General features: G+C 34.6%; 2 protein-coding genes across 2 annotated transcripts in view; one reads left to right on the top strand and one right to left on the bottom strand.

Moving 5' to 3' along the window:
• LOC110373154 (uncharacterized) overlaps positions 1-19430 on the bottom strand; it is a 188893-nt gene that overhangs the window by 80483 nt on the left and 88980 nt on the right. The window lies entirely within an intron of this gene.
• On the top strand, positions 1814-16858 carry LOC135117123 (uncharacterized). The gene is made up of 8 exons (XM_064035576.1): positions 1814-2021; positions 8351-8543; positions 8922-9022; positions 9586-9612; positions 10593-10619; positions 12934-13071; positions 14135-14258; positions 15793-16858. Exons 1-8 carry the CDS (start codon positions 1952-1954, stop codon positions 15872-15874), a joined length of 762 nt encoding a protein of 253 aa, XP_063891646.1. The 5' UTR covers positions 1814-1951; the 3' UTR covers positions 15875-16858.

The raw sequence follows: 19430 nt of genomic DNA, 5'->3' as shown, positions 1-19430 counted from the left end.
TACAGAGATACTGCTTATTTCTAACCTATTCTCTTCCAGCAGACTTGTAGTAGGAAAATTAGAATTTAGAGATGTAGACAGACTGTGTAGAAGAAGTTAAAAAACATATAAAAGCTCTGTAAGTAATATAATGGCGTACACGGCCGATTTCGGCCACGGCGGCTGTTCTCATTAAGGCTGTAAATATTTCTCAGTTTCTCTACTCCGCAGAATAGCTCCGCTCCGGTGGACAGGCAGCCTTAAGGACATCAGCCAGCTGCGCAGAGCATATTATAGTGCACAAGCATTTGCGCTGACACAGGTGCACTCCCTATTCCTTCACTCTCATAACCCGATGGGACGGCAATCCGACACGACCGGAAAGAGATCAGAACGCTCTATAAGTACTTAGGAGATAAAATTGAAAATCAAGTTAAGAAAATACAGATTGTAGCAGGCGTCTATATGTACCAGAAAACGTTTCAAAAATCAGTATTAAATATCTGAAAACACAAACTAACTGAGCTCACACAACTAGTAGTAAGTATAGCTATGTTAGACAGTGACATCATTGTTGATAGCAGACCAGTCAAGCTCCACTCATTGCGGAGAAGAATAAGAATAAATAAAATGCTATTGTCTTTCTCACTATACACAATACTAGTGGGAAAACAGTGGAACTTTGGAGTTGGGTACATTTTTTTATATGAGTGCATTAAAAAAAAGAAGTTAAGTATCGTGAACATATTGTCGACAGCACATTTTTGTAAACTAGCTTCCTCCAGCGTTTTTACCCAATTTGTAGGGAAAGTATTTCATGTGTTATTCTGATGGGTACAACTTAAGTTTCATCAAAGTCAATTCAGCTGTTTGCGCATTAAGATGTCACAGACATACACATACCTATAATCGATATTATATATTACGACTGTAAACTACATATCGCATTTTCAGTTTTGATCCACAACAATTAAAAGCTAACCAGCCTTTCCATGTCTTCTAAATAACTATCAAGTGCCCAAAATCGTTAGGAAGCCGTCAGAATCGCAAATTCCCTTAAGTTTGTATCCCCTTCACATGCGGCCCAAGTCCCTTATAGCAGACAATTACGTTAGGATCGCTATTTACATACATTATGGAAGGAATTTACACTGACATTATCTGAGGCCCCATCGCATCCCATCGCGGCTGCTTAGTCAGTTAATGGCCGCTTCTAGAATGCTCTAGAACTATTTGTAAGAAGCTGTTTGGTGTGTGAAGATAGATATACTTTTTAGCAATGATATGATGAAGAATATTGGTGTTTATTTCTGGATTAAACAGATTTTGAGGTTAAGTTCAGCCTTCAACATTTAACATCACTTGAATCCATGGATTAGGCAGGTCTATGACATAATTATGACTAGTATTGCTTTACCCGGTCTTGCTTCTTCAATTGTATTCCTAAAAGACCTACCGATAACGACTGCCCTCTTATCTCAATTTTATTTGGTATCGACGCAGCATTTTTTCTCTTTCCCTAGTCAGAAGAAGTCAGAAGCAAGTAAGTCTGACAGCCAGTCTTACTATTGATATTGTATACCAGGGGTATTGGGTTGCCCGGGTAACTGGGTAGAAGAGGTCAGATAGGCAGTCCCTCCTTGTAAAACACTGGTTCTCAGCTGCATACGGTTAGACTGGTAGCCGTCCCCAACATAGTTGCGAAAAGGCTCGGAAGATGATTATGACTCTTGTATCCGCCATCTTGCTTAGCTACTGCCAATCAAACGATGCTACAAAACAACTCTAATATCGATACATCGCGTCAGTACGTCACTATATTTTCCCAAGTCCGCAGTCCCAGCGATGACGTTATGAATTTGAGTGATATTTGTGTAAAGCTAGTCGCGAGCTGACGGCGATGCGCGCCAATGTAACGTACCTCGTAATTATATCATTACATGTAATTAATTAAACAATTAATCGGTCCAGCATGCGGGTGTGTTTGCTAGTCGTGTTGTCTGTGAGTTACTGTGCTAGTAAAGTTTATGTCGATAAAATTGGTGAGTACTTTTTAATTGTTAAAATTTTTTTTTGTTAAATAATTGTGACAAAAAATATAAATTGTTATAAATATTTGTAATAATTTATTTAATCATTTAAATTTATTTTAAATATTCTCATATTACTTTAAATCAATTTAATATTAAAAAAAAGTTTGATACAGATTTTACTTGTGTGAAATAAAAAGTGCAGTGCTGTTAAGTATATTTGTAGATATTTTTGAATATTTAAAAATCAAGTTTGGAATTAGATTTTACTCGTGTGTTATAGTGCAGTGCTATAAAAAGTAATTAAAAAAATCTTTAATTTTATTCAATTGCATCTGGTGCAATATATACAACAGTTTGTTATCTTTTGTTTGAAAAAACCCTCATTTGTGTAGTCATGCATGAGTTATCAGTTGCTTGCATCCGCTGGATTTATTTTAAGCTTTATCTTTTGCAAATTCCTGTGTGAATACCTAATTTTATTTTATTTATATTTCATAAAAGTTCAGTGCCTGCATATTTTTAATAATCTTTTTTAATGAGATTCTTATATCTACAACAATTCCAGAAAAAACCGCAACGTTCGCGTATTTTCAAAATTCACCTTTTGCCAAAATCAAATGTGCACGTAACTTTATAGATTTTCTACTTCAAACGAAATACAAATAAAAGTCGATGGTGACTTTTATGCCAAAACTAGTAAAAGCCCAAGAGATAGATCGAACCCTGTAAAAACATATTAGTTATATTATAAAAGCCCCCAAAATGTGATTTAGAGCCCAAGGTTTATAGTTCCTCAAACTTCTAAACATGCACACTCCTGGTGGAACTTCATCATAACCTAGTCAAAGAAAGCCTGCCATTTAGCTAAGTAAATCAGAATAGCGCGTGTGAGGCAAATCGAGTAAATCACATTTGATGGCGGCTCCGGCGCATAATTTGTGCCTCCGTTGAAGCTGCCGATGCAATTTCCTAAGTAATTCTTCCCTTAAGATGATGTGTTCAGCTAGTAATTGTTTAAAAGAATAACAACTATTGTTATTCAGAACAAATACGTATAAGTGTATGTTTAATTTTATCTGGAAACATTTATTTTTTCTTGAATCGGTTGAGCATTCCTAAATAAGCATTTAAAATCAATTATTTTCATTTTTCCATATTGGTCTACTTCTGATACGGAATCATTGGACATTTCACTCATATTTTGACGCTCTTTTAGAATATGTTAATCTGTATGTTTTATATTTTTGTCTCGGTACTTTTTCAGAACTGTACTCGCAGCTACAACGAAAATAATAAACCCTTAGTACAATTTGCACAGTCAACCATTAAACAATTCACAGCTGCACTTTCCTGTATAGATATTTATATCGAAATTAACGTCCATGTACTATTAATTCCAAAGTTTCACACATAGCTGTACCGTGTATTATCCAGTAAATCCTAAAGGTATGCTGCTAATTAAATTCCAGATGAGTCAGGACGAAGCTAGACTAATTTATTGAACACTGGATACCCTTGTTGTAGACTATTAAGCCTTTATCCCTGTATTGTTAAACTTACTGGGTATGCATGCTCAAATCTTTCATTCTTTAAGACTAAGTTTTAATAAACTAAATAAAAAAAGATAATTAAATATGTTCTTCGTATGATTTTAATTATTTATTTAATAAATTTATTGTTTCTGGACATTGCACAACGGCGGATTTAACGCTTTAGGCGTTCTGTGCCAATCTACCTTAGAGTGGTACTTATTAGGTGCAACACTGTTTAAAACACAAAAAAAATGTTTGAAAATGATCTGAATCGTGAAGATTTTTATCTAACAATCGATACATAAACATCCGATTACATGCATATGCATAAGATCAAATTACATACGTTACGTATACATGAGATAATCATAGAAATGTTACGTATTTATGTCGTCATTGTTTACACTTGCCGTCACTGACAATGCGTGACGAAACACTCACATCGACTCGCCAAGAAGAAGTCACTGTTTGAAAACTATTCCAGTTTTGAACACACAAAACTTAAAATACTCAAACAATTGAAGAAAAATAGACAGAGCAAAATGGATATTGAATTATAATGAAATTTAATTAAAAAAATAAAAACTATAGGGCCTGACCGTTTGTAGTACATTTTCCCTTGAAAATTGGCAGCTATCAACTTCACTAAATATTCGCTGCCTCTATGTATAATCATTATTTGGTCATAGTCACACTCCTTAACGCTTCAACATCCCTACCAAATATATAAAAATTCCATAGGCCACCAATAAAATAAGAGACAACAGTGTGGATTATTAACAGGCTATATTATTCCAAAAAGCAAATTACCCTACTTAAATATTCTCTAAGATCACTCAAAAAGGACATATCCCCAAAAATTGCAACCCTTCTTCACTTTTGCGGACATAAACGCAAAAAAGAGAAGGGTTGCTAAAATGAAATTAATGTCAGCTTAAGCAAAGGTAGACAGAATTTTACTGCAATATTAGGTACTAATCTACCCTTTTCGGACCGATTTTTAAATCTTCAATTAACTTCTATTTGAGGAATAAATAAACATGGAGATTTGAATAATATTTTCTATATAAAAGCTGTCAAAACGCCAAACATATTCTTCAGATAAAATTACCGGCTATATCTTAGACACCAATGACTGTTTCGGATGGCACGTTAAACTGTGTCCCGGCTGTCAGTGAACATCCTTGTCAGTCGTTACGGGTAGTCAGAAGCCAGTAAGTCTGACGCCAGTTTAACTAAGGGGTATCGGGTTGCCCGGGTAACTGGGTTGAGGAGGTCAGATAGGCAGTCGCTTCTTGTAAAGCACTGGTACTCAGCTGAATCGGGGTAAACTGGGAGCCAACCCCAACATAGTTGTGAAGGCTCGGAGATGATAGGATAAAAGTTAGCTTCACTGTTTAAGTTCCGAGTAAAAAATCGGAACTTAAACAGTTAAGTAGAATTGGGAAATATAGGACCTTCTTCGGAAACAACAAATTTTCGAAGCAATAAATATGTATGAGCCAACACGGTTGCGTTGCTGTTTATTTTTTCAAAATCCCCTTTTGTTGTGATCTATTGAATTCGCGAGGCAATTGTTTTTGCCTTTTAAATAGGACATTATCTGCGGGTGTCATTCTGACCCCGTTTTTACCTTTTTCGTGGGGGCAATTAGGGGGCCATGGTGTTTACTTTTAGGGTAGACAGGGTGGATAGATTTTGATGTTAATTTTGTACCTGTATTATGAAAGTTTCATGTCATGAGTACTACCAGAGTGTTTATAAATACTGTCAGTAGGTAAATAAGTCATGAATATTTTCAACACACACAAATATGGTTCAAAAATATTGTACCTCACTAATTTTATAAATATCCAAAATAGAAGGGAGCCCTGTGTGTGTATGTTTTTATGTCAAGATTAATTATTTTCAATTAAAACAAACCATCGTGTCACGTTTACCATTTTTCATTTTCCAAAACAAAAAGTTTGTTAATGTGTTTACTTTATTTACCTATCCCATAGTATCGTTTATCTAGCTCACAAGTATATTATTATCAAAAAGCTTTGATACCTGAAGGTTCTATCTACCCTCAACAGGGGTGTCGTGTTTCTAAGACGAGGTTGTTTTAGTAAATTAATTAGCGAATAATTTTCATTATTTTAGGTATTTTTAGGGGATCATTTGCTTGGTCTGATTGATCAAAGTTAAGCTGTTTTGCTGGTATGTGGCCACTCACATCATTTTCAATAACTAGCTTTCACTGGCGGTTTCACCCGCATCCTGAAAAAGTATTTCCCGGATCCGTATAAAAAGTAGCCTATATGTTATTTTGATGTGTCAGATACCAAGTCAAAATATCTTTCTTTAAGAAAAAAGTTTCATCAAATCCATCCGTTAGTTTTTATACATACATTCATGCATCCAAACAAACATTTCACTCATTTTATAGATTAGTACGCTTTACAATTTTATTACATTCTACCCAAAATACTCAAATTCGAATTCGAACACAGCAAAAAACTCGCCCGTTTTTCGGATCTCATCCGTTTTCTATTTCAAACGGCGCGGCGTTGGCAACTCGACACTGGCTTTGTCGCTACAAACACAAATATATACAGACTTTGTAATCTGTAGCCTCTTCGAGGGTGACGATACGTAAATTACACTTGCGGACAAACATTTCGGGTCAGTTTGAAATAGAATAGTCTGACGTCTAACTTGAAAAAGAACAGTCTCATGGAATGCCTGTCTGGTTGATAATAGTCTTAGTATAAATCGTACGGCATATGGTATAGGTCATATTTATGTGGTTCATTTTAGAGTCGCAGGTACATATTAAAGTTTTTTTTTTTCTAAAACTGTACTGAATTGTTCAGTTTCAGTTCCAGTGTCTATCTTTTGTTCACTAGACAGATGCACTAAAAGTGGCAACTCGAATTAATTTACATGTTTATTTCAGCATTGAAAAGGCGTTGTTTTTATGTAGCCCAAATTAACTGCCTCTCAGTGTGAATCTAAGAAGAACGTTTCCGGCATCAGTTGACATTTTTAATACATCCAGGCTATTACGAAGTTCCATTTGTAAATGATGCTTTTCTTTTGTGTTAATATTTTGTTTTGTCAATGTTTTTCACAATGAACATTTTCGAAGTCTTTTCGTAAAGATAATATGCTAATAGGTTATTAGAAAGAGAGAAGGAACAAGGATATTTTGCCTTTTTCTTTTTATTGGAGACACTGGTCTTGAAATTGCAACGAAATTCTTTTAATGTTTCTTACTATGAATTTTAAATATTATGATGTAGCATGGGTCCAAAAGATAAAATGGGAACAAATATTATCCAACTTATTTAAAAGTTCAATCCACGATTTCACGTAATTAATGGTGTAAATCATACATTTTTTCAGATACCACATCTTATGTCATAAAAAAATCCTATAAAACAATTTTCAGCTATAGATAGACAGCAATAATAAGACTGATACTATGAATGTTTTCATCACACACGATGGTTCGCCCACAAAATGTCCTAATACTGCTAATGACTGACATGAAAGGGGCAATAGCCGTTACATTCATTGGGCGTAATTACAGGGATAATCGTCCACTGCGATACGTTTTTACCACAAATACATGTTGTTCTCTGTGTTTATTGTCAATATGTATGTTTAATTTGGCTTTAATATACGTAAATAAAGGTGATATGAAACTATCTACAGTTAACCTATTAAGAAATAATATTATAAGGACCTTCTTTTTTTTGTTTGTTTGTTGAACAATTATGTCACTGTTGGAAAGCTACACTATCAGAGATGAATCGGCTAGTTAGAAATTAACAAAAGAAAAAGTTAAGTTTAGCTAAGTAAATCTTTACTTAAATCAATTCATGAAGTTCTATCTTGTTCCTAATTACATACATAAACTTTTATATAGTTCTATCTGCGTAATACCCAACTTTAGTGGAAGTTCCATTCCACAATTAAACTAACTTTAATTCAATTGTAGGCAGTTCCTTTACTGTCTCTAATAATACTTATACATAATATTCATATATGAACTTTTCCATAAGGTCAATAACCTTATAAGTTATCTCCCACTTAAAACGCCCCCTTACAAAGTGGAGGTGTCCTAACAAGAGTCTAGACAACTTAATTTCAGTCTAAATATAGGTATCTTCAAAATATCGCGCTTTCTCAATAAGTAAGAGATTTGAGCACCTTTTGATAAATGACAAGGTTTTCGTTACCTTGAATTTGATAGCAATTCCGATTTGAAGTCTGAGTGAGACATCTTTGGTATTGTGATCAAAATGCCTTGAGTAAAAAAGTCATGCAGTGAGAATATACTATTTTGTGTCTGACCTAACTTTATCTAAACAGGATTTTGACAACTTCTAAATTATCCATATATCATGACATAAAAAGAGTTTCTTGTTGCATCCCAACATCTAACTTTTGAAACCTGTGTCATCATTGGCAGACCACCTATATAGTCTGGGTAATATGGGCAATATCTGAAATACCATGTGATTCCCAATCCCTTAGGAGGATCCACTTATATTTTCTTCTTATACCAGTAACCTCTTTCAACCCACATAATTAAAACTTCGTTCTCCCATTTTTATGAGATTGTCCAGCTATCTGGGATAAGAAGGTCAGATAGGCAGAGTCCCGCCATGTAAAATACTCCACGCATTCGGTTAGATTGGAGTCCAAATAGTTGGAGCTAGACTCCAATATATCCGAATACATCTGTTGACCCCAAAAAAATCGTGGAAAGGCTAGAAAGATGATGGATTATCCACCTTTTTTAAAAAATTTCAGATCGGTACATAATATCGTGCCACACGACAGACTTCGAGTGCTTCAAGCGACAATACAAAGCGTTGAGAGACAACGTGTTGCTAGGCAACGACCGGATAGGCATACCCACGTACGAACACTATGTGTTCGCGTATGGAGGAGGCACCTGTGTCAAGCTGACGGGCTTGGAGGAGAGTGAGCTGGCTGGTATCAAGTGAGTAAACCTATTTAGTAGTTCCAGCTATAATATCTTGGCGAAGCTATGTCTGACAGCATCTGCGTAGTCTTTTCCTACTATATTGGGGCCGGCATCCAGCCTAACCAGATGCAGCTGACTAGCAGTGCTTGACACGACGGGGCTGTCCATCTCACCTCGTAGACCCAGTTACCAGTTGTCAGATTTTTTGGCTTCTGACGCCCGTAGAGGCTGTCAGATGTTCAAATAACAGCCAGGACCCACCAATTTGAAATGCCTTCCGCAACTACAAGATATAGTTACACATTTTCAGACCTTCCGCGCTAAGCGTTGCTTAACCATATGATCGTTTCACCCGTGCGGCTGTTTCTAATAACTTGCAAAAATATTTTCCAGATTGGAGAGTGAACCCAAGAAATTGACCTTAGTACTAGAACTGCCCCTCAGGATCCAGCAAGTCAAAGACACGATAAAAGTTTGCGCCAGACCAGACAGAGGTAACATTCATATAAACTTTCAAAACATCTATACGAATTTATAGAAGTATATTGCAACACTTTCACACTAGCAGATTATCCGCTAGGTTTTTGCACACGGGTCACATTAGCACGGCAAAAACTTGCCATGTAGTTTCAGCTGTTATTGTTTGAAGTAGTTGACAATTGTTGGTGTAGATAAGCGCAACAGCGCTAATAAAATTCGCGTGAAAAATAGCAAGTGTGAAAGCGCTGTTACCATACAATAATGAGAGAAAATTAATAAATCATACAGAAGTTTTAATTAACTAACAATATAATTATAATAATATGTGTATTTTAAAAAGCTTCGCATTTTTCGAAAAACAAAACAATTGAGGATTATAATGAAAATTAATATTATAGATACTTATTCAAATTATTCAGCCTGTTTACTCGACCGTTAGAGTTTATTTATTCAAAATATGTTAAATAATTTAGTTAATTAACATCATTATTTAGAATAAATAAACAAAACAGTTTTGTTTGAACGAGAATGTAGATTTATTTATGTTACAATTAACAATTGATGTTTATTGTTTCAGAATTCAACTTCATTCAACCACAGAAAAGTAAGTATATTTTACGAGTTTGTTATAATACTTTGATGAATTTAATAAATCATGATGTAAATTTAAAATCACTTATTCAAACTTTGCTTTTGCTAAACAGCATTTTTTGGCGGTCAAAATTAACGAAAGACCCACATCCTATGTGTTTTTTCTGGGATGAAGTGGTGCAACAAACTCCTCAGAAATAATTAACTTTTAAATATTTGTGTACTTAACTTACACACATTCTATGCATCCAAAATTAACAGAATATCTACATTGCACGTAAATATAGCTAATATTCCTAATTTTACCGGAATAAATATCTAATACTAAGTATCTAGGGATAATTTAAATATATCTGCAAACTTTATAATTCTGACAATCCGAACCCACTTGGGGTTTCAATGCCAGCGGATAATAGAGTAACAACTATTCCTGGTAAATTTTATTAATTATGCATATACTATGAACTCCCAGGGCTTTTGACACCAATAGGTATAACAATTTATTGCTACATTTCATTCGACGCATTTTCCAAATAAACGTAGATAGAGATGCTATACAAATACGCAGTACGTACTGCAATGTCTCTAAAACCAATATATCTAATAGGTAAAATTAATATAAGCAGATTGAGTTAGTTACTTGTTTTTAATTACATGCATCTATATAAATAAAAATGAATTGTTTTTCGTTAGTCTGATTAAAACTCGAGAACGGCTGGGCCGATTGAGCTGATTTTGGTTTTAAAATGTTTGTCGTAGTGCAGGGTAGGTCTAAACGGTGAGCAAATAAGAAAAAGGCGGTACGAAGTTCGCCGGGTCAGCTAGTATAACATAAAAATATGCAAAGTAATATACAAACTTAAAGAAGTGTCAATCGCTTAACGAATACATTCAACGAACAATTTGTTCTATTAAAAGAAACCTTAAATATTACAAAGCACAGACAATCCTGTTGTTATCAACAAATGAATTAATTATGTTATCTATTTTCAGATCCCTTAATGAGGTTCACAGGCAACGGTAAGTAGTTTTCACTAATTTATTTAAAGCTAAAACACCTTTTCCTTAAGAGTATAATGTAAAATTAGACTTGAAGGAATATAGGAACTTAACATGAAGAATAAAATGACTAGCGGAGATGTCATTACGCAGTCTCCTAAGAAAGTACCTCGTCAAAATGCGGGTGTTCGGGGGACGAGTAACGTTACACACTTTATATGGAACCGGCCCATTATTTTAAGATTAAAATCACCAATCAATCAAGACCAATCTTTGAAAAATTGGTTTTGATTTGTCAAGGAACCCGACCACCTTGTTAGTTCTAGTAACTGATCAAGCCTACCGTACATACTTGACCTACAAGAAGGCGCCTGACCTACCTCCCTTATGGCATCTCCGCTATCTTTCCTTCCTCCGTGGTACTCAAAGACTAAAATGTCAACTGAATTTAATCGAGAAAGACATTTTCAGCGAACTGAAGTAATTCAGTTATTTTATTCCGATTTGTAGAATGACGACAATATTCATTTAGAGAGGATGAGAAATGTTGGAATTTAATATTATTTAGATATTTCGTACGGAACTTGTTTTGCGCCAAAATTGCAAAATATTTAAATCTTCTAGTTTGTTTCAATTTTTTTTTCCATTTATGCGATTATTGAAACAATTCTAATTGGGAAAATCCTGTATAGTCAAAGCAGCCTTAACACTTCTCTCTACATATAAATAGACTAGGATAATTAGATTATTATAAACAATTAATTATTCATTTCGCTTCAAAATGGTATCAAATATTTCATAGAATAAATTACCAAAAATTATCACTCGTAGGAGTCGTAAGAAAAAAGAACCATTTTATATTAATACAAACGGCGCATGAAATGCATAAGACCATAGTATACCTAACTGTGATAAAACAAATGTAACAACGTGTGTCGAACAAATATAAAAAAATCTCTAAACCAAGGCATTGTTATTAGAACCAGAATAACAATAGCCACCAAACATACCACAGCATACCATACCACACAGCTTACACAAGTAAATCGTGTCTGCTCACCATGGGACGCACTAATTGCGCCCTCAATGGGGCCCAAGAATGTTCGCTCCAGGGCCCATTGTGCGGCCCCATTGTCAGCTGACCGGCCCCAGTTTGTATTAGCTCTCAAAACAATGACTGTAGATCATAGCTGTGGAGATATTTCGAGAGGGATGTGAGAATTTGTAGTGCTTTAAGGAACTTGGGTTTTTTGTAACGGTGTTGAATATTGTCTTATAATATTCTGGTAACCTTATTCAGAAATGTATTAGATTTTCGGTTCGTGTCAGTCGTCATTTGTACTTATCTACGCTAATATGATAAAGCTAACCTTGTTTGCGTGACATTACTAGATCGATTTACTAAATTATTTCAGCTATTATTTATCGATATCTCTTTATTCGGGTGCGCGAAGTAGGTACCGAAATCCTTTACTGCGCGAGTGGAAAATAGTTTTTGTAGAAATATAATTATGAACAATGCATTCATTATGTTTACGTTTCAGTTATGAATAAAGAATCGAAAGATTAAAAATCATAACATTTTTCTCATTTCTAAAATTGTTGATGACTTTTGTTCTCTACGAGAATAATAGAAATAAATAATAGAAATCCTCGATATTCACCTAACACAAAAACAAAACAAAGACATATATTGACAATTGAGTACAAATATGACACACGCCTCGCTAAATAAGTTCGTTTACAAATAAACCAATTATTACCATCACAGCATTGATTCCAGTCGAAATACACTGATCAACATTTCATTTACGTCCAATTAGCAAAATCAACTACCACTAGCAGTGCCAATAATATCGTTTATATTGAATTTAGCAAAAGTTCACAACGAACTTTATTAATTGGAGCCAAAATGCTACACAGTGCCTGGTCTTTTGAGCCATCAAACTTTGAAACTAATGGACGCTTTGAAGACAAAATTCCGAATAGTAAATTGATAGACAAAGTCACAAAAAAGTATGCGAAAATAGATTTTATTTCAGACCCGCTATTGCAAAAAAAAGACTTTCCTTCAGACCTGCTATTGCATTAAAAATATGTTTCCTATACTTTACATATAGTTTGTCTCTCATAAAGAAGGCTACTTAGGGAATTTAAAGACGTAAATAGATAGAACGAACTTTTACCCATTTTTAACTACTTAGATGTCAAAAGGACTGACTTAAAAGTTCCATATTTTCTTAACTTACTTAAGCGTAAGACAACAAAATTACCTGTAATAGTATTTCTTATAAAAATGTTATCAATCTAACTAAAATTGTATATTCTTTTCCAGCGACGATCGGTATAACATACCCGTACAAGTTGAAAAAGAAGAAGGGCTTGATCTACATGCAGTTGGAAGACGAGAACTTGGATGTCATCCTGGACATCCCGGATCTCAGCCATTTCCACTTGAACAGCGAAGTTGAAGGTACCACATATATTTTCAGTGTTAAGATTTGCTATAGTTAGGATACTATTATGGCGTTTACACATATTGTTATTTGATATGCAATTTTATATATTATATATTACTAGCACTCCTAAAAAGTACACATTGATTATACAAATAATACAAACATAGTGATTATGGACAAAAAATAATTAGTATGTGTAGGTGCCACAGGAACCTCAATGGGAAAATAGTTATTGTATTTTATTTACCTACAATAATGAAATAAACAGCACAAAAGCAATATCACTCAATTGTTCCTAAAATTATTTTATTTATTCATTTAAGGTCTGACATCAGATGTAAAAAAGGAATATGGTAAATTATTTATATTCATATTTGTAGGTAAATAACCGTATTAGACCATTAGCACATCAGACCACTGCCCAGCTGGCCTAACATTTTTAACTTCCAAAGAAAAGGTTCACAATACCTACACGCTTAACTTCACTTAAATTATTTACTTCACTTATATGAAATCACATAAGCACTTTTAGACACATTTGCTATAGAACATGTTGATGACAATGAGTGCTTTTTTAGAATATTCATGTGTCTAATTCACAAACAAATTCCATGTAGGTAAGCTGTTCTAATATGTGAGCTAGTCTAGTTTTTCGTCTATACAGACAGTTGCGAAAACATTATTTGCCACATACTAAGAGCTACACCAATTATTAAATAGATTAGTGATCCAAAAAAGCTTTATTTAATTCAGTTCATAAGAACCGACTGTCGACCCAGTTTCTACTATGTCTTTCATAACCAGGAGTAACAGACTCACATGAGCCCTTCCAACTTGGGCTGCAGGATTGTTCGAAAGAGCCCGCGGCCCTGGTACATAATTAAAAGGCCTACGAAGGAACACGATGAATTTTTAGTCCGTAAAAGTCTGACACTCCCTTACCGCTGCTAACCCACAGCAGGTCATTTGATGAATTTTGCCATCGATAAAAAAGGCATCCTAACTTCAAAACCTACATACCCCATTCTCAAGGTTTTAAAACCCTCGATAGAACTAACTTAAGAAACTTGTTTCCAGCTAAGTTATACGAATGGTCGGAGTGGGCTTACGAGGTGGTGCAGCACGTGGACGCTGCTGAATACTTCGCGTTGCCCTACACCACACAGCTCAGGACATTGATGGAGCATCTGCCGCTGTACAGGTATTTATATTGTCCAGCTGATCGCATATCTGCGTCGTATACGCAGAAACTACTGTGTTACTGTTAGCCCACACATCGAAAAAGGCTTGCGGATAGACTTTTTTTCGGGATGCACCAAGAAGTTTCTACAGGACGCGGGTGAAACTGCTTGTTAATAAAACGCGATTTTTCTCTTTGTATGTGAAGCTATTGTATATTGTTTTAATTGTTAGCAATCAAATTGTTTAAATAGCGTAATATGGATCGTGGTTTCAAACGATGCTTAAGGCAAATCTCGTGCGTAAATAAGTTCTGACTTATTTTGACTTTAAAAGTATATTAAATTATTCGATCCCAATCGTATTACCCACTACTACCCACGCTCAAAATTAACATAAAAAGCTCGAAATTCAAAATACCGAACCAAGTACAAAAAGGTCACAACTATAAAAGATATTTTGAAGAAGAATCGGCCGCTAAAAACAGATAACGCGAAAATAACAATAGCTGAAAGTTTAGAGGTGAACTCGGCTGAAAGTCAGCCATATTTCATTACAATAACCATTAAACTGTTAGGCGAAGCTCACACTGACTCGCGCCATACGAAATAAAATCGCCATAAAATCGTGCGAAAATTTTATGAATGCGATGATGGATACGTCGATTTACAACCCTACGTGGGTTTCCTATGGGTTTTTATGGCACCACATTTTCTTTAAACCCGCATAAATAATATTCCATTGATGGATCAAAAATCCTGACTTTGGCGTTATTGGTCCCATGCTCGTTATCACGAGAGACTTTTATCATCAGTAGGAGAATCAGATTCCTAATGAATAAAACCACCATGTTCCTTATGGAGCCCTGTAAGTATATACCAGGGCCTCGGTAACTTTTCCGAACAATCTCTCGCAAGACATAGGTACGGGTCTTTATTTTATTTGGAAAACAAACAATCATTCACTTCGTCTTGCGCATTTTCAACTGATCTGATCAAAGTTTGCAACCATGACATTTAATTCATCAGTGAGAGATCAATTCGGTCTACATGCCTAGAGTGTGGTTGTGTGAGATCCACCTAAGAAATTGCGAAAATTGTACCCAATGTTAGATAAGGTCAAATTGTATTTAATTTTCGCGTTGTAGTTGACTGTATAGGGTCTTAAAAGATGTTTCGCCAAAAATATTGGGTTATTTGTTTTTATCGTTGGCCCTTTTTGTGGCTTCTTTAATTTGTTTAACTTTGCATAATAAATTAAATGAGGTTCTTGGAAATTTGATTTTTATATTTTACTTGATTGTATTTTCAGTGATATTCATTCTACTGAATGATTTTCTATGTACGTCCGACATACCTTTACTTGTAGCGGTAGAATCCTTAGTAACTTTTTTATAATAGATTTGTTCTGTATTTGTGTTTGTCTTGAAAGAACTACTTCTTGCAGCCGAGTCGAATAGCTCATGTCCTTTCTAAGGCTTTAGAAAAAATGTGAACCTTTGAGTCTGACCGTGAAGTTTTTATGCAAAAATAAAATGTTGTTATTGTTTTTTTCAGATTCATCATGCTTTACCCAGATGAGGAATACCACGACTTACACTTCAGTTTTTCAGAAGCCACCGTGGTCACTAACCCGTAACATAACATAGGAATATAAGATTTATCTGGGGATACAAACAATAAAACAATTGACAAATAAACAGGTTAAGTAGGGATCAAAAGAACAAAAATTAAAAACTATACTCCATTTGAGAAGAAACACAACTAAGAGAATACTGCAGACTATACGTTGGTTTTAACTACATTTTGTTTTTAAAATGAGTTCTTAAAGATTAATTGCTCAAATGAAGTATAGCTATGTACTTAAAAGTAGGTTATTCTTTTTGTACAAAGTCTTAAAATACAATAGGCTATGTGTATGTTTTAAATGGTCCATGCTAGTAATTTTAAACATAAAGTCTTGCTATGATTATTTATAAGTTTTGTAAAGCTATTTCTGTATGCAAACGCGAATTATAAATGAGGTAGCCGTCATAAACAAGTTTACAGGCTATAAATTATTTTCAATAAGCCAGCATTGAACGTTTTCAATAAACTTTTGCAAAAATGTGGTGAAATTGAAAAGTTTTATGCTTTTTGGTTTGTGTAAATATTGTTAAAAACGGACCAGTGGATAGTATTAACCAAATCGTAGAATAAAAATATTGAACCTATTTAAAAAGAACGTCAAAGAAACTGTCAATGGCAAAATTAAAAAGCCTCCTACATTTGTTCAGAATATAGGAGACCTTTTAATTGCCCTCTAAACTCATAAAGGCAAATTATAAAATCCCAAGCTAATTAATAAAGAAATATTACTTATTTGTTGCCCACTTCCACTTAATTATGTTTCGCTAAACGCCTGAGAAAACGTTAAAATATTAGCTTGTTATAATAAAGGGAATTAAAAATATTCGCTTCGGCTAATATAGGCTATTTCTCAGATTACGTAGCATATTCAATGGACCAATTGTTTTTAGAGTCCACGACACGATTGCGACACGTGAAAAATATGTACTTATTTTTTTATAGGAATTTTGTTACAACTGTTTATTTGATCAAATTAAATTTTATTTTTAAGGTGTCAGGTTTTTTATTTACTATTGATATTATCATTATTTATCTAGCGATACGGAGCGAATTGTCATCGTAAGAAATTAAAGTTTTTGATGGACTTTGATACTAAATGATCTGGTTGAAAATAACCTCTAAAGTAATAAACTGAATAATATTTATATTCCGAAGACTTTTTAAAATACATCGTGGTTATTGTCTATATCGTTGACATTAAAAGTCCTCAAAATTGGCCATTACGTCTCAACATTACAGGGCTCTCGAAAAAATAATTAAAAGTACCGTTTAGCAGCAAGGGCGATAACTTATCCGGGTCACTGGTGCCGGTTTAAAAAACCGGATGGGGATAAAAATTAATGAGGCTTATTCCCCTCTGCAAAATTGAGAGTGTTGAGGAAAATCGACAAAGGGTCGACGGAGAGATAGATTGTCAGTTTAATTGTTTTTTTTTAAGTTTTTTCAAAGAATTTCGTTAATATGTTTTGTGTGGGAAATATTTTTTGTCACAATCGGTGAAAAATTACATATTTTTGTTATATTCAAATAGTTTGATAGTGATGTCACTCACATTTACACTTGAGAATCCATTGTCGATTTGATAGCTCCTCGGTACTTACCTGTAAAAATAAAAAAATACATTGTTAATTTAACATTCAAACACTTTGTTGAAATCTACATACTGAAAATCACATCATTTTACAATTAAATAGAAAAAAACTCAAGATTCCTATCCTTAAATCAAACTTTTCATCAAATAAAAATCATCTTCCGCAATCCAAGTCCCCAACGCCTAATACACTGCTAAAAATAACCCCATCAGCATCGTAATAAAACAAACGAAACTCTCAGGAAGTGTTTTCAATGAAAAACAGAAGTTTGTGAAGTTCCCGAATATTTCACGTTTCAAGTTTAAATGAACTGGCTGCGAAGGGTACTACGCAATGAGTCTGTTGACAGCTTGCGTCACGCTGTTTTGTAGGCTTAAGAAATATTTTTGGGATTTGTTGATTGAAATTAGGAATCAATTTTGGAGGAATTTGAAACTCTTGTTAGCGTAAAAATATTGTTTTTCTATCGTACCTACAATTTATTGGGTGTACGTATGACACATTTACGTTTTTGTACGGGTGAGTTGCACCATTTAACTATAACGATAACCAAAGCACAAGTAGACTTGTTTACTTGTTGCCGTTTGATTGGTCCAGTCAGCGATTTGAGCTGAAAATGCTACGGTTGTCGTTACGTACAGTTAAATGCAATTCACCATCAGAGAAGCATGGTATTCACATTTCCAATACCTATCCTTTTGCTTATAACCATAAAAATTGTCGACGACACATTATATTTATTACAATTTGAGCGCACTACGACTCAAACCAACCTACATTAATTAAAACCAGCGTCCCACTCAACTGAATACTTGTAACAAAACACCTAAGTAACTCTACAGAGGTTTCATAAGATAGAAGATAATGCTCTGTTCATAAGGCACATTAATTGCCCTCATCATTAAATGTTGGATTCTATTCATTAGGGTTCACTGAAAGAAGCCTTTTGCAGAACGAAACATTTTCGCAAGGACAAGTGAGCATAATACACCTCTTTATGCTTTTTGTGGTGGTACAAGCTATAAGCGAAAGCGGTAACAATGTATAATGTTTTATAAATTGCCTTAAAGATTTTTTATAAATATATGACTTTAGTTTACTAGAATGATAATGGTGTTCCAGCTATTAGAATCATAATGGTGTCCAGGCTAATTATCGGCCACGATGGCTGTTCTGATATAAGGAGATCAACCAGCTGCACAGGATATCATAGTGCACGAGCATTTGCGCAGACACAGGTGCACTCCCTATTCCTTCACTCTCACAGCCAGATGGGACGGCAATCCGACACCACCGGGAAGAGATTAGGCGCAGAACAGACAATTACGTGCTCTCCAATGCACAGGTGTATCAATCACCAACTTCCAGCCTTTCACTTACGCCTTGGACCATACCTATCTAGGGTTGTATTCACAACGGCATTGTGCGTTTTACTTGCCAGCAATAATGTTCGGGAACCTTCGATTAAAAGCCCCTTGGAGAACATAACATTTTATATTTACTGCCCACTTTATGATTGAGACTCGCTTTGAATTATTTTAACGTTAAAACGTAAATTCTGGATTCCCATTAAAATAACGTGAACTGGGTTGGTTGGCCTAATAAACTGAAGGTCTGTTATGTAAGCTCTTACGTTCTTTAGCGATCTTAAGACTGAATCGGTTACTAGGATTTTCATTCTATTTTAACTTTGATGACTATGATTCCTCCGATGTTGAAGTTTTTGAGATATCGAGCAAAAATGAGCAAAAAATAACGTTTGTACTATGGAGCCCCCCGAAATAGGTATTTATTTTATTCTAGTTTACAGTATTTGTTGTTATAGCGGCAACAAAAATACATCATCTGTGAAAATTTCAGCTCTCTAACTATCACGGTTCATGAGATACAGCCTGATGACAGACGGACGGACGGACGGATGGACGGACAGAGAAGCAAAAACAATAGGGTCCCGTTTTACCCTAAAAAGTGCAA

This window comes from Helicoverpa armigera, chromosome 7, assembly GCF_030705265.1.
Source record: "Helicoverpa armigera isolate CAAS_96S chromosome 7, ASM3070526v1, whole genome shotgun sequence".
NCBI lineage: Eukaryota > Metazoa > Arthropoda > Insecta > Lepidoptera > Noctuidae > Helicoverpa > Helicoverpa armigera.
The sequence above is the reverse complement of the archived record's forward strand: the minus strand, read 5'-3'. Positions and strand labels throughout refer to the sequence as shown.

Excerpts from the sequence above, each read along its gene's own strand:
- LOC135117123 (XM_064035576.1), top strand. The coding sequence starts at position 1,952 with ATGCGGGTGTGTTTGCTAGTCGTGTTGTCTGTGAGTTACTGTGCTAGT. Across the intron at positions 9,023-9,585 it reads TTGCGCCAGACCAGACAGAG|AATTCAACTTCATTCAACCA; the intron begins GTAACATTCATA and ends TTATTGTTTCAG. Across the intron at positions 9,613-10,592 it reads CTTCATTCAACCACAGAAAA|ATCCCTTAATGAGGTTCACA; the intron begins GTAAGTATATTT and ends ATCTATTTTCAG.